The sequence below is a fragment of the Manihot esculenta genome, chromosome 6 (genome assembly GCF_001659605.2).
Source record: "Manihot esculenta cultivar AM560-2 chromosome 6, M.esculenta_v8, whole genome shotgun sequence".
NCBI classification, from domain to species: domain Eukaryota; kingdom Viridiplantae; phylum Streptophyta; class Magnoliopsida; order Malpighiales; family Euphorbiaceae; genus Manihot; species Manihot esculenta.
The window spans coordinates 1,006,938-1,029,885 of NC_035166.2; the positions used below are offsets into that span (position 1 = coordinate 1,006,938).

At 34.3% G+C, this 22,948-nt stretch overlaps 3 protein-coding genes and 1 non-coding gene across 17 annotated transcripts; 2 read left to right on the plus strand and 2 right to left on the minus strand.

The window, feature by feature from the left end:
• The first annotated feature begins 1,456 nt into the window (after positions 1-1,456).
• Positions 1,457-9,421, plus strand: LOC110617739 (ERAD-associated E3 ubiquitin-protein ligase component HRD3A). 10 transcript variants are annotated; one of them, XR_006351044.1, is made up of 7 exons: positions 1,557-2,297; positions 2,517-3,005; positions 3,570-3,785; positions 4,159-4,482; positions 6,524-7,629; positions 8,258-8,354; positions 9,244-9,417. XR_006351044.1 is itself a non-coding variant. In XM_021760720.2 (5 exons), exons 1-5 carry the CDS (start codon positions 1,770-1,772, stop codon positions 5,527-5,529), a joined length of 1,797 nt encoding a protein of 598 aa, XP_021616412.1. In that variant the 5' UTR covers positions 1,457-1,769; the 3' UTR covers positions 5,530-5,729. The 10 variants fall into 10 exon arrangements, 3 of the variants coding, with proteins under 3 accessions (XP_021616412.1, XP_043813554.1, XP_043813553.1); XR_006351047.1 differs by having other exon boundaries at positions 6,524-7,178; positions 9,244-9,414; XR_006351043.1 differs by having other exon boundaries at positions 6,524-8,354; positions 9,244-9,421.
• A 1,212-nt stretch (positions 9,422-10,633) lies between these two features.
• Positions 10,634-15,982, plus strand: LOC110617732 (ERAD-associated E3 ubiquitin-protein ligase component HRD3A). Its single transcript, XM_021760710.2, has 6 exons — positions 10,634-11,275; positions 11,510-12,001; positions 12,542-12,757; positions 13,633-13,956; positions 14,075-14,317; positions 15,291-15,982. Exons 1-6 carry the CDS (start codon positions 10,724-10,726, stop codon positions 15,513-15,515), a joined length of 2,052 nt encoding a protein of 683 aa, XP_021616402.1. The 5' UTR covers positions 10,634-10,723; the 3' UTR covers positions 15,516-15,982.
• Positions 15,983-16,362: 380 nt separating this feature from the next.
• Positions 16,363-22,639, minus strand: LOC110617733 (protection of telomeres protein 1a). Of its 5 annotated transcripts, XM_021760712.2 has the most exons (11): positions 22,439-22,580; positions 22,257-22,335; positions 22,042-22,178; positions 21,564-21,753; positions 20,536-20,600; positions 20,294-20,382; positions 19,162-19,443; positions 18,921-18,997; positions 18,717-18,775; positions 17,390-17,542; positions 16,363-16,697 (listed from the first exon to the last, which is right to left on the minus strand). In XM_021760712.2, the coding sequence occupies exons 2-11, from the start codon at positions 22,273-22,275 to the stop codon at positions 16,482-16,484; spliced, it is 1,287 nt and encodes a 428-aa protein (XP_021616404.1). In that variant the 5' UTR covers positions 22,276-22,335; positions 22,439-22,580; the 3' UTR covers positions 16,363-16,481. The 5 variants fall into 5 exon arrangements, with proteins under 5 accessions (XP_021616404.1, XP_021616403.1, XP_043813556.1 ...); XM_021760711.2 differs by lacking the exon at positions 22,257-22,335 and having other exon boundaries at positions 22,439-22,638; XM_043957621.1 differs by lacking the exon at positions 22,257-22,335 and having other exon boundaries at positions 22,104-22,178.
• Positions 22,239-22,354, minus strand: LOC122723934. Its single transcript, XR_006351129.1, has one exon. It is a non-coding gene; the product is annotated as a small nucleolar RNA snoR113 (small nucleolar RNA).
• Positions 22,640-22,948: the final 309 nt, after the last annotated feature.

Below are 22,948 nucleotides of genomic sequence, written 5' to 3' on the forward strand. Positions count from 1 at the left end.
CTTTATTTTCGTAGATAAAACCTTTCATTATTTTACTCTTATCTAAACAAGAAAAAAGATAATAATTGAGATGGTTATTGTAACGATTCGAAATCGGACCGGTACCGGCGCTAGGATTCAGATCGATTTAAGGTCGTCGGGACCCGTAGCAAGCCTACTATACTCTCTGAGTCCCTGTAAAACCCCAATCAACATAACCTCATAACCTGTAATTCTACTTTACCTTCCAATTTTCTTTCCTTCCTTGATACAATTAGATTTTTGAGTTTTTTAACCTTCTAAATTATTCTGTTAAAAAAATGATTAGCGACTTTGAGTTTTCAAATTATTTAGTCCTCTAATTTAACACTATATATTATTATAATTTTAAATATTTATATTATTTAATTATTTTAATTAAAATTAAAATAAATTAACTTGACGATTTCTTTAATAAAATATTAATAAATTCAATTTTACCACACATATTAATATTTTAATCGAGTAATTTTAAAATTAAAATAAACTAATAAATTTTTTTAAAATCTCAAGATCTAATAATAATTTTTTTAAAAAAATTAGAAAATATCAAATGGAGAAAATTATAGCATAAGTGGAATACAATCTAATCAATTTCAGATGGTACTGTAGCCAATTAATAGCGATATAACGCATTAATATTTTGTTAGCAAAATAAAAATTAGATAAACTTAAATTTGTCATTGATTTACTCGTAAGTCATAAACATTAAACACCTCAGTGGTAATTATCAAAAAAGAGAGAGAAAAAAAACCTCAGTTGTACTGATGGCTATTTTTAAATGATTAGTTGTTTAAATTTACCTTAAATTAAGTTTAAAACATCAAATTTCATTTTTAATTCAAATTTATCCTTTAATAGTTATTAAATTCATCATCATTTATTATATTTAAGGATGTAAACTATATTTTTTCCCATCTATTTAAGTTTATTTATAGTTTTAGTGATAAGTTAAAAGTGATTTTAGACTGAAAAAAAAATTAATATTTTTAATCATGCTATATAATTTTAGGCCATCACTTGGCATTTTTTTTATAATTAAAATTGAAATATTATTTAATAAAATATTCATTTATACTAGTAAAAATTTATTATATTATAAAATATATTAGTAATAAGAATTATAAAAAATTAAAGTAAAAAAATATTAATTAGTGGTTTTATTAATTTTATTCATTAAAAATTAAAGTAGACATTTTTAAAAAAAATTAAAGATTAACTAATGAATTTTTAATAATATAAAATATAAATATAATAATAAAATTTTAATTATTAAAATTAAAAAAATATATTAGTAAATTTTTTTTAATTTTAAAAACGTTTTAATATATATGTATTTTAGAAAAAATAAAGGATTAGAACCGGAGGTATTAAATAGTAGATTAATGGGAATTTTTCTCACCACAGCAAGAAGCTCTGCTGAGAGAACTCAACAATGAAGGCAAAGCAACCCAAACCAGAGTTTAAGTCTAGCACAACAGACACGAATAGAGGAGAAGAGACAATCGATTTAGGTTAGAAGAGGCTCAATCATCTACCAGTTTATCAGATATGGACATCTTTAATGGTGGACTGAATCACAAAGCAAAGGACACCAACCCCACAGCAAAAGTCTAAGGAGATGTTGAAAAGTCTAAGTCAATTCAAGATGTTGGTCAATGGCGTCACTTCAATGCAATCTCATTCTCCTTCATACATCAAACGCACACTCACAGCTCATGCACTGATCTTTCTCCTTCTACGGCAGGAAGATGTGTCGTTACAGACTCGCTCTCTCGCTCCTCACTCTCTCTCTCCTTGGTTGCCCTTTCGTTCTTGTTCTCTCCCAAGATGAGTTCAAAGATGCTCCCACCTCCGGCGACTCTGACGCAGACTCCTCCCCCGACTCTTCTTTGGAGTGGGATGAGTTTGATTACTCTGATTACAAGCCCGAACACGAGCTTGACCGAGGGTCGTGGCACCCGATTTTTGAGCCTGATTCCACTGCTTCTGATATCACGGAGGACCCGATGATGACCGAGTATTACTCTGCTGTTAAGAAGATTTTGTGGGCGGTGACCGGCGGGGAGGTGGGGATGATGCAGGAGGCTACGGCGGAGATTGAGGCGACAGCTGTGGCTGGGAATCCACACGCTCAGTCAGTGTTGGGGTTTCTGTACGGGCTAGGGCTGATGAAAGAGTGGAATAAGACGATGGCGTTTCTGTACCATCATTTTGCGGCTGAAGGAGGTAATTTGCAGTCCAAGATGGTTCTGGCTTACACTTATTCTCGACAAGATGTGAGTATTTTCAGCGTTTTGTTTTCGAATATTTTATGATGGTATGTGAATTTCTTGACAATTATATCATAATAATGATTAATCCTTTCAGTTACCTCTCGAATCTGTAATGTAATGCAGTAATTCAACTGGGTTTGATAGTGCTGAAATTTGCTCAATCAAGCTTAGTTCTTCATGGGATATTGTGGTTATTCATGATTGGTTATTGCTTTGTTTCAGATGTATGATAAAGCAGTTAAATTATATGCTGAATTAGCTGAAGTGGCTGCCAATAGCTTTTTGATCTCAAAAGATTTACCTGTGATTGAACCGGTTAGAATTCATAATGGAGCTGAGGAGAACAAGGAAGCTCTGAGGAAGTTCAGAGGGGAGGGGGATGAAGACTTCCAGATATTGGAATATCAAGCCCAAAAGGGCAATGCTGGAGCCATGTACAAACTTGGGCTATTTTACTACTTTGGATTGAGAGGAATGAGGCGTGATCATGCAGAGGCATTGTCATGGTTCTTGAAGGCTGTAAAGAAGGGGGAGCCCAGGTCAATGGAACTCCTTGGTGAGATATATGCAAGAGGAGCTGGAGTTGAAAGGAACTATACCAAAGCACTTGAATTGCTTACACTTGCATCAGAGCAGCAACTCTACTCAGCTTATAACAGCATGGGGTATTTATATGTGAAAGGTTATGGAGTGGAAAAGAACTGCACCAAAGTAAGGTCATTTTTATTTTGAGCACATACGACTGAACTTTAGTTGATGTGGTTGATTGTGTCTAACTAACATAATGCCACTCTTAAGCAGTTATGTGATGGAATTAGTGGCCTTCTAGAGATTTGGCTTCTTATTCTTATTCATTGGAGGATCCCCTTAGATAAATTTTGCAAGGAAGGAAAGAAGTTCATCAACTATCTTTGAGGTGGTTCTGTCAAATTTTACCATTTGTCTCTCCTGTCTGTCAAGGTTCATCTGATTATGATGCAATTACATCATTCCCCTGTGATGGTTGTAAAAACTTTTAGCATGAAGCATCTGTCTATTAGTTTATGAAAACTTTTAGTGAGTAATGTGTGGTATACTTTGCATTCTTAAATTGAGATAAAGGGCTAAGTTATTCGTCTAAACCATTTTATTCTTTCCATTGTGTTATCTCACTGTGAACTTATCAAAGCTAGGTGCATGTGGTGGATATTTTTTGGGTTGTTTCCAATTAGTTTTGGCCTTTTTTTAATGGCTAATTTCTGATAATGTATCACAAATCAATTCCTTCTATTACAGGCAAAGGAATATTTTCAGAAAGCTGCTGACAATGAAGAGGCTGGTGGGCACTACAGTCTTGGAGTAATGTATCTTAGAGGGATTGGAGTAAAGAGAAATGTAAAGCTGGCTTGCAAATATTTTATAGCGGCTGCTAACGCAGGTCAAACAAAGGCATTTTACCAACTAGCAAAGATGTTCCATATGGGGGTTGGACTTAAGAAGGATCTCGTTATGGTAAATCCAGTTGTTTATCCTTCACTTTTGCTGCCTGTTTACAAACTTATATCTGTGTGTAATATTTTTGAACTATATCCTATGAAAGGTTGACCTCATTAAACTGGTACGGGATTGTTCCATTTGTGGATATTACCCAAGTCACTAAGCAGCAGAGAGAAAGAGCAGCCCCCAAGAATTCCAAATCAATTACTCAAACTCTATTTTATATATATAGCTAACTTACACAAGTATTTATGGAGATATAATGCATAAGCAAAATTTTTTCCATTAATTATGTTTATGTTTCAAGAATGAATATTTCAGCAAATGTTACAGGTGGTATTAGTATGTCTGAATCATCCATTTACAACTGATATTTTCTTCATCCCAGGCTACTGCATTATATAAACTGGTTGCAGAAAGGGGTCCATGGAGTACCTTGTCTAGATGGGCACTGGAAGCATACCTAAAAGGTGATATAGGCAAGGCACTTGTACTGTATTCAAGGATGGCTGAACTGGGATATGAGATTGCTCAGGGCAATGCTGCATGGATACTTGACAAACATGAGGAGAGTAGCATGTGCATAGGAGAATCTGGACTTTGCACAGACGCAGAAAGGCACCAGCGTGCCCTTTCTTTGTGGTGGCAAGCGTCTGACCAGGGCAATGAACATGCCGCCTTACGAATTGGTGATGCATATTATTATGGTCTGGTACGTTTCTCTAATCTCCGACTAGGCCTGGTGAAGGCTGGTTTCGGTTTGGAACTGGCAGTTTGACCTGATTTGCAGATCAAATCGAAACCAGTCTGATTTTTAACGAAAATGGTTTTAGTTTTTTTTTTTTTTTTAATGGTTTTGATCTGATTTTAAATGGTTACATTTTGAGTCCAAATTCTAAATGGTCAATTTAATTTTATTTCGAAAAAGATTTTACATTTAAAAAATTTAGATAAAATTTTAATAAAAAAGTAAAGCAATAAATATAAATATTAAATATTATTGAATTAATAATTGAATAAATAAGCAAAATAATATAAAAAATAAAATAGTATTACGGATAAAAATATAAAAAATAAAATACATTTAATTGGAAATAGTATTTTTTACAAATAAAAAAAAGAACTTGAACTCAATTATTAGTTAAATAACTTAACCTATGTTTGACCAAAAAAAAAAAAAAAAACTTGTGTTTCAATTTGAAGTGGAACAATTTTATGAAATGATTTATTTTAAAAATTTAAAATCAAATTAGACTGTCTATTATTCTTTTATAATTCTGGTATAAAAGAGGAGCTTTAATCGGCCTCCTTGATTTAGGGTTCTTGTCCGGTTTAGAAATCAATTAACTGGTCTAGTTCACAGTTCGAATTGAACCGTGACCAGGTCTATCTCTGACTTCCAAAACTCCCTTCAATTGCTATTCAGGATTTGTAAAGTTTGAATCATCCCTTCTTCTATTATAAGTTTAGGTTCTCCTTTTTTTAAAAAAAAAAAAATTCTTTTCTTTTTTTCTCTAAGGGTGTGGAGAGGGACTACGAACGAGCTGCAGAGGCTTACATGGAAGCCAAATGTCGATCTAATGCAGAAGCCATGTTGAAGCTTGGTTATATGCATGAGCATGGTGAAGGACTTCCACTTGATCACCATCTCGCTAAGCGTTACTATGATCAAGCCAAAGTTGCTAACTTGGTGGGGAACAAGGAGTGTGAGGCGCTTGGGATGACATCCATCCCTTCTCCCTTCGGCCCAATTATCTAGATGTTTGGCATTTTACTTAGTTCTATGTTATTTCACTTGGAAAATATATGCTACATGTTTAGGACTGGACTTCCAGCATGTTCTCTATTGTGGTTTAATCTATAACTGTTTTAGATGTGAAAAACAGTTTGGAGACCTGATGAGCTTTTCTGTATTGTTTCAAGATGTTTATGAGGTATACAAGTGGAATTTTTCTTTTATATCTTTTGATATTTAGTATATTCAGAAAAATTAATTAATAAAAAATATTTTTATTTAAAAAAAATTAAGTTATATTAAAAGTTAATTTTTTTATATTTTGAGAATACATTTATGTATAAATTTATTAATATAATTTATTTTTTAAATTGAAATTAAATTATAAAAAATAAATTATTTTATTAAAAATATTTTTTGAAAGATATTGTCTAAAAAAGATTCTCTATGAAGCATATTTTTCAAAGACAAATTCTTTTATACAAATAAATGAAATTTTAGTAAAAGAATATTATTTTTCATTTTAGATTTTTTTTTATTTTTTTAATTATCTCAATATTATTATTCATTTCTATTTTTTTATACTATAATAATATATATAAATTAATTATTATAATCTATTTAATTCAATTTTATTTTAAAAATAATCTCTCTAATTATTATTTTTTAAATGAATATTTATTTAATAAAATTTAATGCATTTATAATAGATATAATTAAAAAATTAATTAAAAAAATTGTTTTTTTAATCCGCATGAAAAAAGTAAAATGCACATAAAAAAATATATCAGCGACAAAGTTTGCCATGTATTTAGTTTCCGTTGGAAATTTAGGGACGGAAAAAGAGACGGATTTGCGACGAACAATGCATTTCCGAAATTTCCGACAGATTTGTAATGTATTACGAAGGATTAAGTGAGTAATAACGACGGAAAAAATACCGTCGCTAATGCATCGGAAACTTTAAAATTCCCTTGAAAAAGCCCTAAACATCTCTTTCTCACTTTTTCATTTTCAGCCGCTAGCCCTTTTTTCCCTTCCCCCACGCAAGTCGCTGACTGAAGCATCTCCCCCGCCCGCCGGTGACGTCGATTCCGCTCTGACCGAAGACAACTACGATATTATCGATGATACAGATCTTCAGCAGTAACTTTCAGACGTGCTTTAGCAGCGAAGGTGTCACCATTGCAGCAACCCTTTGTGCGTCACCACCTTGAGCCACAGCACGCTGCCGCCATTTCTCCTCTTACTGTTGCCACCGTGGTGTACCCTGAGCCACGATTTGAGCATCAGCTCAGACAGAGAGATACCCCTTTGCTCAAATGAACACAGATGTTGGAGTGTATTATACCCCAGCGTGTAGATTCAGATGAGGTGTTTGATGGTGCTGAGGCAGTTTGTAGAATGGAGGACTGGTTGATTGAGAATCATGGCTTCCAGCCGCAGTATGCAGTTTCTGAGCTGAGCAAGAAGAATTCCTAGAGAATGTTTGATGCTAGACTGTATGAGCAGTGCAAGAGGAGATATGGAGCTGTTAGAACCTTCATGAGTACCTAGCGAGTCCAAGAAGGGAAGTAAGACTAAGAAGGAGGTTCAAGAAGCTGAGCAAGCCCACCTTGAAACTGCTTATGTAGAGGGTGATTAACCAATGGATTCAGCTTGAGGTGAATTTGGTATGATTTAGTGGGATTTCGTTTGCTGCTTGTTTTTATTTTCAGACTATCCTTGTGAGTTTTTAATTAGTATTTCTAGCTGAATGCTTTAGTTGCTGCTTTATTTTCTTATCTTGGATTTTAACGAATTAGATAAGACTTCGGATGATTTTAGTGTTTTAAACAGTTTATGGACAAGAAGGATTTGGGGCAAAGGCTCTTCTTAGCCTGGACTGGATGTTATTTACTTGCACAATCTTTACTAAGCCATTATGCTCGAGGTGGTTTACTGGTGATTTTCAAGTATTTTCTTCACTTTAGTTGGTTCTTAGAGTTTACATGTGGAGGACAGCCTTGTTGCTGTCTTATGGAAGTATTGTGTGCCTGCTCTATAATCAACAGATTCCCACATGTTGCTGGTGAATTATTTGGTCTGCTTATTGCAATGCTCTTTATGCAATAGGCCATAAGGGTGAGCACTCACATCAACTCAATTTAACTAGGCATTAACATAGATCCATTTCAATTATGAGAGTTCAAATTTGTTTGAATAGTTGTAAAAATGAAATTCCATGGTAGTTTGTTTTCTTCAGTATTCTGAAGGCAATATTAGATTCAATATATCATGATTTCTTTTTCTAAAGCACCTTGATAAAAGCAGAATATCAATTGAAATGGCCTTTTTGCCATATAATCCTATAGGGATTTGTGATGGAGTTTGGCAGGGAAAAATCCTAATCAGACTGCACTCCAACCTTCTTGGTGACTTGGCAGTGGAATGTTTGCATTGGTTCTATCCTTTGGCCTTATTGGACTGCACTTAGGAGCCGTAAAGCTAGGTCCTGGTGTTATGGGACATTGCATTGGAATTCCTATATGGATTATTTAAATAAAGAAAAATACATCTTATGGGTTGAGTTCTATAACGGTATCATCCTTGATTATGCAATTTTGATTTTGTGGTTCACTTGCATTTTATTTTATAGAGTCAAGTAATCACCTTTATTTGGTTTTCAAGTCTATAGAAAAACTTCACAATCAGCTATATAGTTTATTGGCTCTTTCATAATGCTTCTTTTTATTTTTCATGTTTTTTCAAGGTTGGCTACGAGGATTTATTGCAGATTATGGAGTTCCAGTTATGGTGCTTGCATGGATTGCGAGATCCTATATAACAGTTAAAGCATGTTCCAAGAGGTATAGTCCGGATGTGTCTTCTCACCCCGTTTCAATGATTTTCACCCTTTGATCCCAAATGAATGGCTGATCATCTAATGAGAAATTCATGGAGTTTTAGTTATAAGAATACTTGTATTTTAAAAATTAAATCATTAAGTGTTTTGATTTTGCTTTTTTTTTTTAAAAAAAAAAGAAGTTAAATTGCCATTTAATTATTAAATATTGTAATTATTTAATTACTTTTACTTATTTCTCCCTTAAGAGATGAATGGTTGATGCACAGTAGAAGAATTGATTCAAACGAGGTAAATGAATGAACATCTAAATACTGTGTCTTGTCTGCTTGTGATTCATTCAAAAAGTTGTACTTGTGATTAATTACTAATTCTAAAACCAAGTAATTTTGAAGTTGTTAGGCTATGTGGTCTAAGAATAAAATATGAGTACAATCTAGTTATCTATGCTTGGCTCATTTATTGAACAGACCATGATTAACCTAGATTCATGTATGGTAATACTCAAATCTGATCTTGTATTGCCTGTGTTTTAACTTTTCTATAATTCATCAAGAAGATAAGAACTCTAAATACATGGGTCATGAAAAATGATGGTTAAGTATAACATCTAAAAATCATATTTCTTGTAAATCATATTTAGTTGTTAATATTTAATCGTTAAAAATCATATTTGTTGGAGTGATAGAAATTGTTAAATCGATGTTGATTGAGTGTAATATTTATTAAATATATGGTATTGTTAATATGAAATGAATAGTTATTTGTATTCTAATATATAATATTTATGTTATTATTAATTGTATATAGTTAATGAAATATCTATTATTTTTTTATATAGGAAGTTTATTGTTGAAGATAAATCTGAAAGTTCATTCCCTTTTGATGTGCAGAAGTGGATTGAAATTTCTGTTAAGCAATAAAGAGAGGAGGTGTATGATTTTGTCACTAATTTTTTCGATGGAAGTAATAACAACAAATTTTAGACTACAGCGATAGCGATGAAATTTTCCGCCGCTGATAAGTTATTTTTAATGAAAATTATAAGATGGGAGGAATATAATAGAATAAGAATTAAATGATTTGATGATTGTATTTTGAACTTTTTTATATTTATTTTAAAGACTTAAGTGATATCTCAACTATTTAAATTAATTTAGAAAAAAATAAAATAAAATAAAATTATTTAATAAATTAAATTAAAAGTCAATTTAATACTTGATCATATTGATTTAAATTGAATTCTACTCAACCTTAAAAGTAAAAAGAAAAAAAAATATGGAACATTCGTGGTTGTTATCAATACTTTTTGTTATTATTGTAATTAGAAAAAAAAAAGAACTTTTCTCTGAAGTTTGCAAATCTAGGGGCTCATCTTTCTTCCTTGTCACTTATTGCAGACTTTCCCGTTCAATCCAATCATTGGTTATATATATATTTGATATTGACTTCTTGGTACTCTATTGTTGATTGATTTTCATTATGAGAATTCTTAGATTTATGTTATTTTTGGATTGTGGTTGGTTGTATGCAGGTTCTCTATTTACTATAGAAGTTTCTTCAATCTGCAACAATGTACTTTTTTTTCATTTTTCAATCCCCTGAAAGAAATAAAAACAATTATTAGTGACGACAATAAATATTAAATGAGACTTTATAAATCAAATTTTAATAATGTTTTAATGTATTTTTTAAAATTAAATAATCAATTGATAAATTTTTTCATAATATATAGAAATTAAATAGTAAATTAGCCGTTTAAGGACATTCTTAAAATTTGACGAGCAGTGGTGCCTCTTGTGAGCTCCACCATCCTGTTATATCTGCGTTGCTTCTCTTGACCACTGTGTGCCAGGCTCAACTCACCTCTGCATTCCAACGACAATTCTCATTCAAATGCCTCAGTACTATCCAAACTTCCATCAGAAGTTCAATTGCAGCAAAACAGAGAATGGCAACATCTCTTATTCCCATGCACTTTCATGATTTTTTTCTGTTTATATACTATATTTATATTTGCTCTAGTTCATATCTCTTACCATATATAATCAAACAAATTATTAAATACTCCTGATGATCCGATGTATCATCTCATACTTGTTAGGACTTAAACCGACATTTTGCCTTTGTTTTTTTTATTTTTTGGAGTAAAACCTGTTTTTTTTAAGTATATATAATATTATAGAGAAGGTAATGAAACAAAATTGTAGCGTGTCAAGGAATCATTGGCCCAATGACGGAAATTGACGTGGCAGTGGAAACATATACAAATTAAATATGAAAATCCCGTAATTACCCCTCCTTCGAACAGACATCAAAATCACAGTGCAGGCGCTTATCTGTGATCCTTTCTCCTTCAACCGCGGCAGCAAGATGCGTCGTTTAACGAGTTACAGACTCGCTCTCTCCCTCCTCATCCTCTCTCTCCTCCCTCTCTCTCTCCTCGCTCGGCCTTTCGTTCTCGTTCTCTCCCAAGATGATATCAGAGATGGTTCCACCCCCGGCGACTCCGACGCCGATTCAACTTCCGAATCTCCGCCGGAATGGGACGAATTCGGTGACTCTGATTCAAAGCCGGAGCACGAGCTCGACCCTGGATCCTGGCGCCCAATCTTTGAGCCTGATTCCTCTGCTCCTGATACCACGGAGGACTCGATGTTGGCGGAGTATTACTCCGTTGTTCAGAAGATGATGTGGGCGGTGAGCGGCGGGGAGGTGAGGATGATGGAGGAGGCTGCGGCGGAGATTGAGGCGGCAGCTGTGGTTGGGAATCCACATGCGCAATCAGTGTTGGGATTTCTGTCCGGGCTAGGGCAGATGAAGGAGAGGAATAAAGCTAAGGCGTTTCTTTATCATCATTTTGCGGCTGAAGGAGGTAACATGCAGTCGAAGATGGCTCTGGCATACACTTATTCGCGCCAAGATGTGAGTTCACATTTTTCCGAATGTTTTTATTGAATTCCTTGGACAATTATATCAGAATTTTGATTAGTTCTTTCAGTTGCCTCTCTGATATGTAAATACAATAGAGGGAGTAATTCAATTAGGTCTGATAGTGCCAAAACTTAATTGAGCTTAGTTTTTCATGTTGTCAATCTTTTTTTCTGTTCCTATAGTTTGATGATTGATTTGCTTTTTTTTTTTTTTTTTTATTATCAGATGTATGATAAAGCAGTTAAATTATATGCGGAGTTAGCTGAAGTAGCTGTGAACAGCTTTTTGATCTCAAAGGATTCACCTGTGATTGAACCGGTTAGAATTCACAATGGAGCTGAGGAGAACAAGGAGGCTCTGAGGAAGTCGCGAGGGGAGGAAGATGAAGACTTCCAGATTTTGGAATATCAGGCCCAAAAGGGCAATGCTGGAGCTATGTACAAAATTGGACTGTTTTACTACTTTGGATTAAGAGGACTGAGGCGCGATCATGCAAAGGCATTATCATGGTTCTCTAAGGCTGTAAAGAAGGGGGAACCCAGGTCAATGGAACTCCTTGGTGAGATATATGCAAGAGGAGCCGGAGTTGAAAGGAACTACACTAAAGCGCTTGAGTGGCTTACACTTGCATCAAAGCAGCAACTTTACTCAGCTTATAATGGCATGGGGTATTTGTATGTGAAAGGTTATGGAGTGGAAAAGAAGAACTATACCAAAGTAAGCTCATTTTTATTTTGAGCAGATATATAACTCAAGCTTTACTTGTTTTTGGTTGTAGAATCAAACACAATAGCACTTTAAGCAGTTAATTGACGTTTCAGTGGTCTTCCTGAAAATTCGTGTATTATTCTTAATGACAGTGGAGAAATTGGAGGATCCCCTTGGATATATTTTGCAAGGGAGAAAAGAAATTCATCAACTATCTTTAACGGTTCTTGTCAAATTTTATCATTTGCCTCACATCTCCTGTCTTTCAACTTTCAGCTGATTATGTTGCAATTATATCATTCCTTCATGATGCTTGATAATACTTCTGGCATAGATGCATTGTATGGATGCATTCTTATATAAATGAGATAAAGCCTGAGTGAGTTGTCTAAAGTATTTTATCATTGCCTTTATGCTATCTCATTGTGAGCTTATTAAAGCTAGGTAATATATGGATATCATTTGGGTTATAATGTTATATACTGGCCTTTTCTTTTTTAATCCCTAATTTCTGACTAACTTGTCACAAATCAATTCCTTCCATTGCAGGCAAAAGAATACTTTGAGAAAGCTGCTGACAATGAAGAGGCTGGTGGACATTACAATCTTGGAGTAATGTATCTTAAAGGAATTGGGGTAAAGAGAGATGTGAAGCTGGCGTGTAAATATTTTATAGTGGCTGCTAATGCAGGTCAACCTAAGGCATTTTACCAGCTTGCAAAGATGTTCCATACGGGTGTAGGACTTAAGAAGGATCTAGTTATGGTAAATCCAGTTGTTTTTTTTTTCATAATTTATATCCTTGTGACCAATAAATGCACTTATGAAAGTTTGACCTCATTAAACTGGTAGGAGATTGTTGCCTCTGTGAACAGTACTGAAGGTACTGAGCTGCAGAGCAATGGGTAGTAGCTGCATGAGGAAATAAGTAGAAGGGAGAGGGGAGGGAGAAGCCCCAAGAATTCCAAATCAATTATATATATATATGTGCAAAAATCTTGTCACTGCTATTCAAATAAGAGGACTGCGTACTTTTAAGCTGATATTTGATGGATAATTAGAATATTGGATATGATAGTCTTGGGATGGATTCTGTCTTGGTGTGTGAATATTGGACATGTATATTGAATTTCTGAAAATTGTATTTAGTTTTCTGGTCAGTTTTTGGATACATTTGAGTTTGATTCTTGCTGGTCAGATCCTAAATATCTGGTAGTTCTGCATCATATATATTGGCTGTATTATCTAGGTAAGTAGCTGTGTATGATTTTCAGGCACCTTGTAATATGGTGATACTATTAACTGTCCTTCAACTGATCCTCTGCTACACGTAGGATAAGTTCTCTTTGACTTTGATTTCTCCACAAATATGAGTTCCAACTGCCAAATACAACTGGCCAAGCATACCATTGATTTTCAATTCTTAAGCTCTTTGGCATGTCTAAGCATTCATTTTGGAACCTAATGATGTAAAAGAAAACATGCATGTGTGCCCATCCTGAGGTGACCTGAAGTAAAAAATTGGACTAGCTAAATTAATTATGTTTTTATTTTTTAAGAATGTATGCTACGGAAAATGTTGTAGGTGGTATTAGTATGTATGAGTCATCCATGTACATCTAATCTCTTCTTCATTCCAGGCTACTGCATTATATAAACTGGTTGCAGAACGGGGTCCATGGAGTACCTTGTCCAGATGGGCATTGGAATCTTACCTAAAGGGTGATGTAGGCAAGGCATTGCTACTGTATTCAAGGATGGCTGAACTGGGCTACGAGATTGCCCAGAGTAATGCTGCATGGATTCTTGATAAATTTGGGGAGCGCAGCATGTGCATGGGAGAGTCTGGATTTTGCACAGATGCAGAAAGGCATCAGCGGGCACATTCTTTTTGGTGGCAAGCTTCTGAGCAGGGTAATGAACATGCTGCTTTGCTGATTGGTGATGCATATTATTATGGTCGGGTACGTTTCTCTAGTTCCTGACTTTTTGCTATTTTAGGATATTATCAAATTTGAATGATTGAATCATCCACTTCTTCTAATTTTTAGGTTCTCTTTTTTGTTTTCTTTTTCCTCTCAGGGTACAGAGAGGGACTATGAACGAGCTGCTGAGGCTTACATGCATGCCAAATCTCAATCTAATGCACAAGCCATGTTCAACCTTGGATACATGCATGAGCATGGTCAAGGACTTCCATTTGATCTCCATCTTGCTAAGCGTTATTATGATCAAGCCCTAGAGATCGATCCAGCAGCAAAGTTGCCTGTTACACTGGCTCTGTCTAGCTTGTGGATACGGAGGAACTATGCAGACAGTTTCTTGGTGAGTTTCTTTCACTAGCTTGCATCCTTGCCTTTTCTAAGTATCAGTATGAAAATCAGGCATTGGACTTCTATTAGATGCATCAAAATGCCTGTGCATATGCGAGTTAAATTTATTTTTTTTTCTTCTTTCACCATTCATTATTAATATCTTACCTGCCCCCTTACATGTTTTGACTCTCGCAAGACTGTGGAACATGTTATTAATCCAAGCTTCCCAACAGCTTATTTTCAGCTCGGGTGAAAATAAGAATTGATATTATGCTGTTCTTCAATTTTATTTAATGGGTTAAGATCTCATGATTACATAACAAATTAGTGCCTTTTGGGGATATTGTAGGAATTTTGATTTCTTTTTTCTCCCTGTGATTTCTCATTGCAGAAAGCTAATAGCACCAAGCTTAGAGCTCCATAATCAGAAAAAATCCCTTTCTGATAAATAATTTGCGACAAATAACTTTGGTTCATTGAGTTCAAGCACTTGCACCTTCACCTCATTCAGTCCTCATGATCTACTTGCTTCATGTTATTCTCGTACTTTGTACACATCTTAAATTCATAATTTCTTTTATATTGATTCAGTTTGAAAAAAAAAAAAAAGCTTCTGTTTGTCCTATGTACATTGCATTGTTTTTACATATTCTGAAGTTAATAGCCTCCCCTTCCTCCCCCACCCCCCCCCCCCACCCCCCACCAGGGGGGATTTTTTGGTCAAGGGGTTGATGCTATGCTCAAGCTGTAATGTTTCCTAATTCCATTCATTGCAATGGTCAAACTGAAAAGCTCTAAATTGGATTTTTAAGTTTCAATCATTGACCTGTCTTCCAATAAAAAGTCTATATCAAGTTCAGTTAAAGGGTTAGTGCTGTCAATTTAATGGAGTAAAAACTTAAGCTCCACTTTGTTTGTTGCACCGATTATGTTTAGTATCCTATATTCTTAACTGATCCAGTATGGTATTGTTTTATCTTTAGGTCGACTTAATTGATTCATTGCCTGGAGTCTATCCAAAAGTTGAAGAATGGGTGGAGAACGTATTAATGGAGGAAGGAAATGCGACAATACTGACCCTTTTCGCCTGTCTCCTTACTGTCCTTTATCTTCGTGAGAGACAGCGCAGGCATGTTGCTGGTGTTGGTGGTGATGTTGGTGTACCACCGCAACAGCAATTTGAACATGGTGCTGCTGTACCCCGTTAATTGGCGATGGTGATGGTCTGCAGGAACATCTAGAATTTTTGCTGTTCTATATTTGTGAAAAAGTAAAATTTACAACTGCAATACGATGTACAGGCTTTTGAGTCTCAGGGAGAAGCTGCTTTCTTTTCAGACACATGTTACCATAGAACTCTACTAAAGTGAGGCAGAAATAAGCAGCAGTTTTGTACCTTTGCATTGGCAGAAAAATGTATTCAACATAGTTCTGTGGAATTGACTTTTTTTGGGGGGGAAGCATGACCTTTTGTTGTACTAATTTGACCATTAATTCATATGAAGATACTTGATTTGAGGCAAGAACCCTGTTGCTTTGCTGATAATTCAGTTGATTTTACTTTGCTTTAGTTTTAGGTTAATTTATCACCCTCCAAAAATTGTAACTTTGACTAATCACTTGTCCACTGTTTCTGGACACCAAATATTATGCTCACTGTTGTCTTAATGATGCAGTCTCATCTCATTCCTATGATTGCTTATGGTTCTATGTTCTTGGTCTTCACATTTAGCGTAAGGCTAGTTTTTCTGATCTCCTTTGCTGCTGCCAGCCTCCCCTTTTTGCCTTTTTCTGCATAGTTATCATTACTACTGCTGATCTGGTCCGGGGCCCCTCAAGGCCTTTCATTTTTGTTTTTTTGAGTGAATTTACATTGAGCAATTGATATGGGATGAATGAGCTTTTCCATTGTGCTTGCATGCGTGCTGCTTTTTTTTTTCTTGCTATGATAAACCCTAACTATTCAGTTGTTCAGACCAAGTTCATTTCTACGAAAGGAAATAAATTTTTGTTTTGTACTGAATCAAACGAGGTAGTTTTAAATTGGATTTAAAATCAATTTTAGATCTAATTGATTTATTTACATTCCTAACTGCACAATATATTAGATTATTACACAAGTGCCTACAGTTTATTTACATTAGATAATTACATCAAATCTAAATCTAACTTCATTAATCTACAAGCTTGGTACCAAAAATTCTATAATGCCTAGTTCCCCAAGTGTTATTTTTATCAAGGTAATAGGATTTTATGCAACACTGCACCCATGGTGGTTTTCTTGCAGCATCCTCAATTTCCTTGCCATCATCATTCACAGCCACACCAAGCAACTTGTTTCGCTTTCTTGTCAATGCATCAATGGAGGAACGCCCGCCAAAAAACTTATCCTATAATGAACAAATATTACAGAATCAGAAATAAGTCACAGATACATATATAAAAGTTCATGCAGAGAGTAATTGTTATCCTACACTGACTTCGACCTGGATCTCACCTAAAGGAGCAATCCTAAATGTGGGAAGTTTTCTTGAAGCCATTTCAAATTGACTTTGATCAGAATTTGATAGCAATCTCTAAGTAGACAGACACACGTCCATATTTAATTCTTTGCTTTATAATCCGACTCTTCGTTTCATCATACTGTACCCGTGTCGACATGACATGAAAGGGTCCAACATGGAATATGCGTTGACATACCTTCATACTATCACATACTCAAGTGACAGATCTCTAAAGATGAGAAACATAGTTAATAGAGAACTACGTTCTCTCAAGATAAAGAGCATGGTTAATAGAGCACCTTTTCCTCAAATAGAAATAGTTATTTGGTTGTAGTTGATTACATATCTAGACTATAGTTATTATCACAATTTTATATTTTCATTCTATTCTATTCTATTCTATTTACATAACAAATTTGAACACCTATGCCTATATTTAGACCCATATCCCCATATTTTTCATTTAGAAAGTTTACAAGTTAGACACAGGGATACATACTCATTCCCAACACTTAGTACCCGAGTCCGAGAAACATAGATTCTTAGTAGATAAAAATTTAGTAAAAACATTCTCTCACCCCATCTTCATCAAATAAAAAGGCATGGATTCTGGCAGTTGGATCTTCTATGGTCAATCTAATCATGTATGTTCCAAGATGAGAGCAGAAGTCCTCGACACGCCATGGCAATGCAGCCACTACCCGTACTATGCACTTGAATTTAGCTGTCACCTGCATGGTTTGACAGTTGATGAACCGTAAGATATTGAGCTGCATGCAGCTACTATATATTATCATCATGTGCCTTCTCTACATGCACGTGGGTGTGTATGTGTTCTGTGTCAGTTTCAAATTATTCAAAAATAACATTTACGACCGAAAAAGCATATTTTGTTGACCTAACACAATGGACCAAAACACTTGGCATGCACAAGACCTTTTCAATAATGACAATCAAACAACCTGAGAATGACCAAGTATGAAGATTATTACCACTTGCTTAAACATTCCAAGAAACTAACTAGGAGTATCTCCAGAACAATTAGTCAAACTTCTAGGTTGGATAAATTATATCATATGTCCTGATCTTTAGTTGCAATCAACTTGGAATCTTAACATTAAATTTGCAATATATACCTTTAGTTTCCTTAACAATTAGAACCAAAAACTATTGACCTTTATTTTTAAGAAAAAAAAAAAGCTCGATCTTTTTCATTAAACAACATAAGCTTGACAGATTAATTATTCACACAATAAACTTTCATTTGACCTATAAACTATGAAAGTATAAAACTATTATGTGAAATAACTTTGAAAGAAGCCTTAGATGATCTAAAGAAAAATATTTTTAACTATACTACCAAAACATTTAGTTTTGTAAGAAATGAGCTCATTAGAGATTTCTTTGAGGACCCTATTGAAAGAGCTTATTAAAGATATGAACAAAAAAATCACAAAGAGACTTCCCAATGAGGCATTAAAATGTAATAGCAAATGCAAAATAGGTCCCAAAAAAATAAATTTTCAAATTCCTCCTATAACTAGTGATAGATTGTAATTACCAATTTTTTCAGTAACTGCTCACCCATCAATAAAGCAAAGGGTTGAAAGTTAGAATTTCCATCATTATTATGAAACCAAGGTCATATTGAGGACATTTAAAAGGTAAAAACATATATGAATAATTAAATTCCATACTATGGCCTGGACTTCAGGGTTCAATAAGAAATGTGTCCCATAATTCAAAACATTGTAAGGTTCAGAATGAACTTTATCAACAATGACAATTGAAACCCTCGATCAAGTATTGCTTCTTAAAAATCTCATTTATTCCTGCATGAAGTTTAAAGAAATAATACCTCCATGCAAGAAAAACTAAATTTTCTGGTGCAATCAAATATCATACCTGTGAACAGGTGAGGACATCCATTATCGTAACAAAAGGCACATGGTCATAATCAACCTCTGAGAGAGGAAATCATGAAAAGTCATCACCATCACGAAGTCATAACCACAGAGATGAAAATTTCCAGGAGTGAATCACACAACTACAAATAAGAAAAACCAAACAAGGAATACAGTCATTCTCAACAAGTCAACGATGTGAAACCTGTAAGTTGTGAACACCAAGGAAAACACCAATATGGTATGCGCCCCAATTCTAATGACAAGCGTTCATTGTAAGACCTGGCTCGCATAAATATCATTACAGTCTTAATAGATATACATGTTTTGCCAAACTTCAATTATAAACATGTAGTTTGAGCATTATTTTTTAAATGGGAACATGCATGCGAGTGTGCATGAGTTAAGTAAATACACAGATACAAGCTTGGATAATATGCAGTCACCTCTGGCACCCTACAATGAGACGGTTGTCATCTGACATGTAACGAATCTTTGTGAAAGGTGTCAACACACCATGCCATAATCCTTCATGCACTTCACAAAGAATGTTGAGAAATCTCACCCATTTGCCAGCAGTCAATAAGTGGAGAACATGCTTCTCGTTGCCTTTGTCGATGATTACCCTTAGTATTGTTCCAACAGTTGGAAATGTACATAACAAATCTCTTGGCAAAGGTTTGGGTTCAACTTGTAAGGGAAGTGGATTGTCCGTTTCATTTTCTAGCCTGTGATTCAAAGCAGACGATATTAATAGATTTGGAATGAGAATATTAATAACTAGTTCAGAAAACACCAAAATGAAAAATAAAAAGCAGGTGTTGTGGCGAATGTAAAATAGTTTAATAGTTGAGCAAATAACATATATGTAAAGTCAATAGAACTTTTTAGAATCCATACCAAAGTTTTTAAGAAGTCACTGCCATAGTGTTGTAGCATCAAACTGTGCAGAGTGTAATTCTCAAAACAAGAGTATGTGGCACTTGCTACAACACATAACCAGAAGATTCATCTACGTTTCATGAATAGAAAATAATGAATTAAGCAACTTGGGAAAAGACTTCCAGTCAGTGATACAAAATGAAGTCCCCCCTTTTTCTTTGCCAAAGAAAATCAATCATTAAGCACTGATATTCTTTGAGATAAGAACATCCACAGAAATCGAGCTCCTGAGGTACTGACCGTTTGGTTTAGTTTCTAATGATTTTCATCACAAATATCTATCTGTTAAAAACCAGAAAGCACTAAGCCAATAAATTGGTCTATTTCTTGGTATAGACCAGCACAGTATGCAGTTCAATCAAACACTACATTCCAAACCAAAAGTATGATTAATACTTTAGCAACCCCTGAAACAGTTGATGATAATTAAATAAATACTTGAAAATCTACAGACTTCCAGTGCTTAGCAGATTGAGTAACACCTTCATTACCGATTTGTATTGTCATTGGCCCTCATCTAACATGCAACAACAGAACCTCAAAAAGGCCTCAAAGAAAGACTATTGCCACTCTTCCTGTGTCAGTATAGAAGATAACAATTAACCAATAATATATTGTTCATTTTCAGCAACTTACTTCGTCTCAATGCCGAGTGGTGGAGAATCAGTTCCATCCCAAACAAAGGCCATCCACTCATGCTCACAAATCTCACATATATGAAGCACCTTCAAATGGTGAAACATTTAGAGTTGCAGACTTATCAGTACTTTGGGGGTAACAATATAGCAGAGTACCATTTTGCTGTTAACATCTTCAAGGATGATGGCAATAATTGAAACTCTGATGGTAACAGGGATATGATGATATGGTTGACTCACCTTGCAAACCAAATTAGCTCTTTCCCCTTCCTTTATCTCTCTGAGGAACAAGAAGCTATTTGGACCTGCCAAAGACATGTAACATCAGCTTTGTAACTGGATACAGGTACACTATCAAATATAGCAGGCACAATAAAGCTAGCAGTACTGTAATTGGCGCAGATCAAATAATGATCAAGAGCACATCAGGTTATGTATCTATACGGCATTAAAATAACAAAAAAAGAGATATTTCTTACCAGCTAAAGCAATGTACAGATGTAATATCTGAATATTCCTTTTCAATTATTTATTGCAACAAGCAAAAATGTATCTGCTATTACAATGACAAAAATTCAGTGTTCCACTTCAAATCAAGCACATTGAACTGCAGCATCACCTTATAAAAAATTTTATTTCTGCAAGAAGAAATGCAGCTCAAGTTTCTCAACAAAAAAAAGCAGCTTAGTTCACACACACACACACGGGGTTAATTGAACCTATAGAAATAAATGTATAAATTTTGAAGGACATCCTTATGTATCATGTGTATAATACATGATAAACAACTAGTATCCAAAACATATGTGCCTTTTACAGTTTGAAAGTCACCCTAGACCCTAGCTCACTTACTTTGCACTAAGAAAGTAAATTGGTTTCCATTTTATAGTTGCAATAGTAATAATAAACACATATACATACACACACACTGACAGTGCAACTGAAAAGGTTAATTTCACTTCAATTAAGAAGACCATGGATTAGCTTTATGAGAACTCCATTTTTTTTAATTGATTTAATCTATTTGAATAAAAGAGAAATTTATACAAAACGGGTACATTACTATGGTTGCTCACAACCATAGACAGCCCAGCAAAATTCAATCAACAGTGATTTAACTAGTCACAAACTAGTAAAAAGTAAGCTGTGTAAATATCTAGTGGTTCCTCCTTTTCACAAATTCCTAAAATACTAAAAAAGGAGCTCCAGAAATGAAAATTGTTCTGTTAGAGTTATAGACACAAATGAACATTCAGTCGTCATCTTACCTTCATCAACCTGGAAGTCAGCTAACCATTTTCTCAAGCCTAATACAAACTTCGAGTCCCGGTCTCTATGGTGATATCTTGTAGAACATTGATAAGGAACGAAGTCTCCACCATTTTTTCCTTCATATAAAGCAAAAGAAGAGAATGCTTTGTTGAAAACAGCATTTACTTCCCCATGATGAGTCTTCATCTGCACAAAAACCATGTATACCCCAGTTTTTCACTTAAAAATCATTAAGAAAATTATAAGATGCAATAAGCATAGACAACGCTTTGTACCCAAAATGCAATTAAAAAACTGAAAACAAGAGTAAATGTCAAACACAGAATCTCTCAACTATCTACTTCAGCAACACGTTGTTCTTTTTTTTTCTGAAAAATTTAAAACAAAATCCTACAATGCCAATAAGCACAAAACTGATCAAGCATGCATTACGAACTAATAATTCCAAGGTAATGAACACAAATAAGCTTATACCACGACACGAGAAAGCTGAATTATATCTCCAAGCGAAGAAATACGAGGAAGATTTTCCATACTTGATGCGAATATATTAACTGATATTCCCGGTTTGGGATATGACTCATCGATTATTTTCAGCGTACAGAACCAATCTGAAAAATTAAAAACGAAAAATTGATTGAACAAATAATTTCAAAAATTAGAAAAGAAAGCTGGCTCAGACATCACACCTTTACCCAGATGATTCATCAATCTACTACCAAAACCCAGTTAAAAGAAGTTAAAAGAGGTAGCAGCCGTAAGACCGGCCTTTTTGTCATCATCGCCAGCAAAAAATAACGATTTGTTTAGCAGTTGCGTTTATATGGGCTGAAAGAAGGAATGAAAATAAGAGGACGCGGAGTGTTAGTACCAGTGCCTCTGGTTTTCTTGGGTAAACCGAATTCGATAATGGCGCCGATGAGATTAACTTTCTGGTTAATGGAAGCGATTGCATCTCTTATTTGAAGAAACTTGTAATCGTCCCTCTCCCCCATCTCTCTACCCCTCTCTCTCCGCCTAAACCCTAAGTTAGGGTTTCACTCAAACCCAATTGATCCGTTTTTATTAGACCGCGAATGCAAAGGTTGTCTTATCTATACCCTCTTTGAAATAATTTTTTTAAAAAAATAAACAAAAAAGTTCAGTTAAGCTTAATTGATTTTTATTTAATTACAATTAAATTAATTTTATTTAATCTATGAGGAAAAAAGGGCTTAATTGAATTTTTTTAATTTATAATATAATTTATAAAATATAATAAAATTTACGATTTAAAATCCCTAAATTTTCATTTTATTAATAAAATAATCGTTTTAAAATTCACTATTAAATTATAATAATTTAACCTTTTATTTTTGAACTTTATCATAATTTATTCTTT

What these genes read in the sequence shown, in the direction of transcription:
- LOC110617733 (XM_021760711.2), bottom strand. Translation starts at nt 22,562, where the DNA reads ATGGGGGAGAGGGACGATTACAAGTTTCTTCAAATAAGAGATGCAATC. An exon ending in GAGCTAATTTGGTTTGCAAG is followed by an intron (nt 20,383 to 20,535) that starts GTGAGTCAACCA and finishes CACCATTTGAAG; the next exon opens with GTGCTTCATATATGTGAGAT. An exon ending in TTGGTGTTCACAACTTACAG is followed by an intron (nt 18,776 to 18,920) that starts GTTTCACATCGT and finishes TTCCTCTCTCAG; the next exon opens with AGGTTGATTATGACCATGTG.
- LOC110617732 (XM_021760710.2), top strand. Translation starts at nt 10,724, where the DNA reads ATGCGTCGTTTAACGAGTTACAGACTCGCTCTCTCCCTCCTCATCCTC. An exon ending in ACACTTATTCGCGCCAAGAT is followed by an intron (nt 11,276 to 11,509) that starts GTGAGTTCACAT and finishes TTTTATTATCAG; the next exon opens with ATGTATGATAAAGCAGTTAA. An exon ending in ACTATGCAGACAGTTTCTTG is followed by an intron (nt 14,318 to 15,290) that starts GTGAGTTTCTTT and finishes TTTTATCTTTAG; the next exon opens with GTCGACTTAATTGATTCATT.
- LOC110617739 (XM_021760720.2), top strand. Translation starts at nt 1,770, where the DNA reads ATGTGTCGTTACAGACTCGCTCTCTCGCTCCTCACTCTCTCTCTCCTT. An exon ending in ACACTTATTCTCGACAAGAT is followed by an intron (nt 2,298 to 2,516) that starts GTGAGTATTTTC and finishes GCTTTGTTTCAG; the next exon opens with ATGTATGATAAAGCAGTTAA. An exon ending in TGGAAAAGAACTGCACCAAA is followed by an intron (nt 3,006 to 3,569) that starts GTAAGGTCATTT and finishes CTTCTATTACAG; the next exon opens with GCAAAGGAATATTTTCAGAA.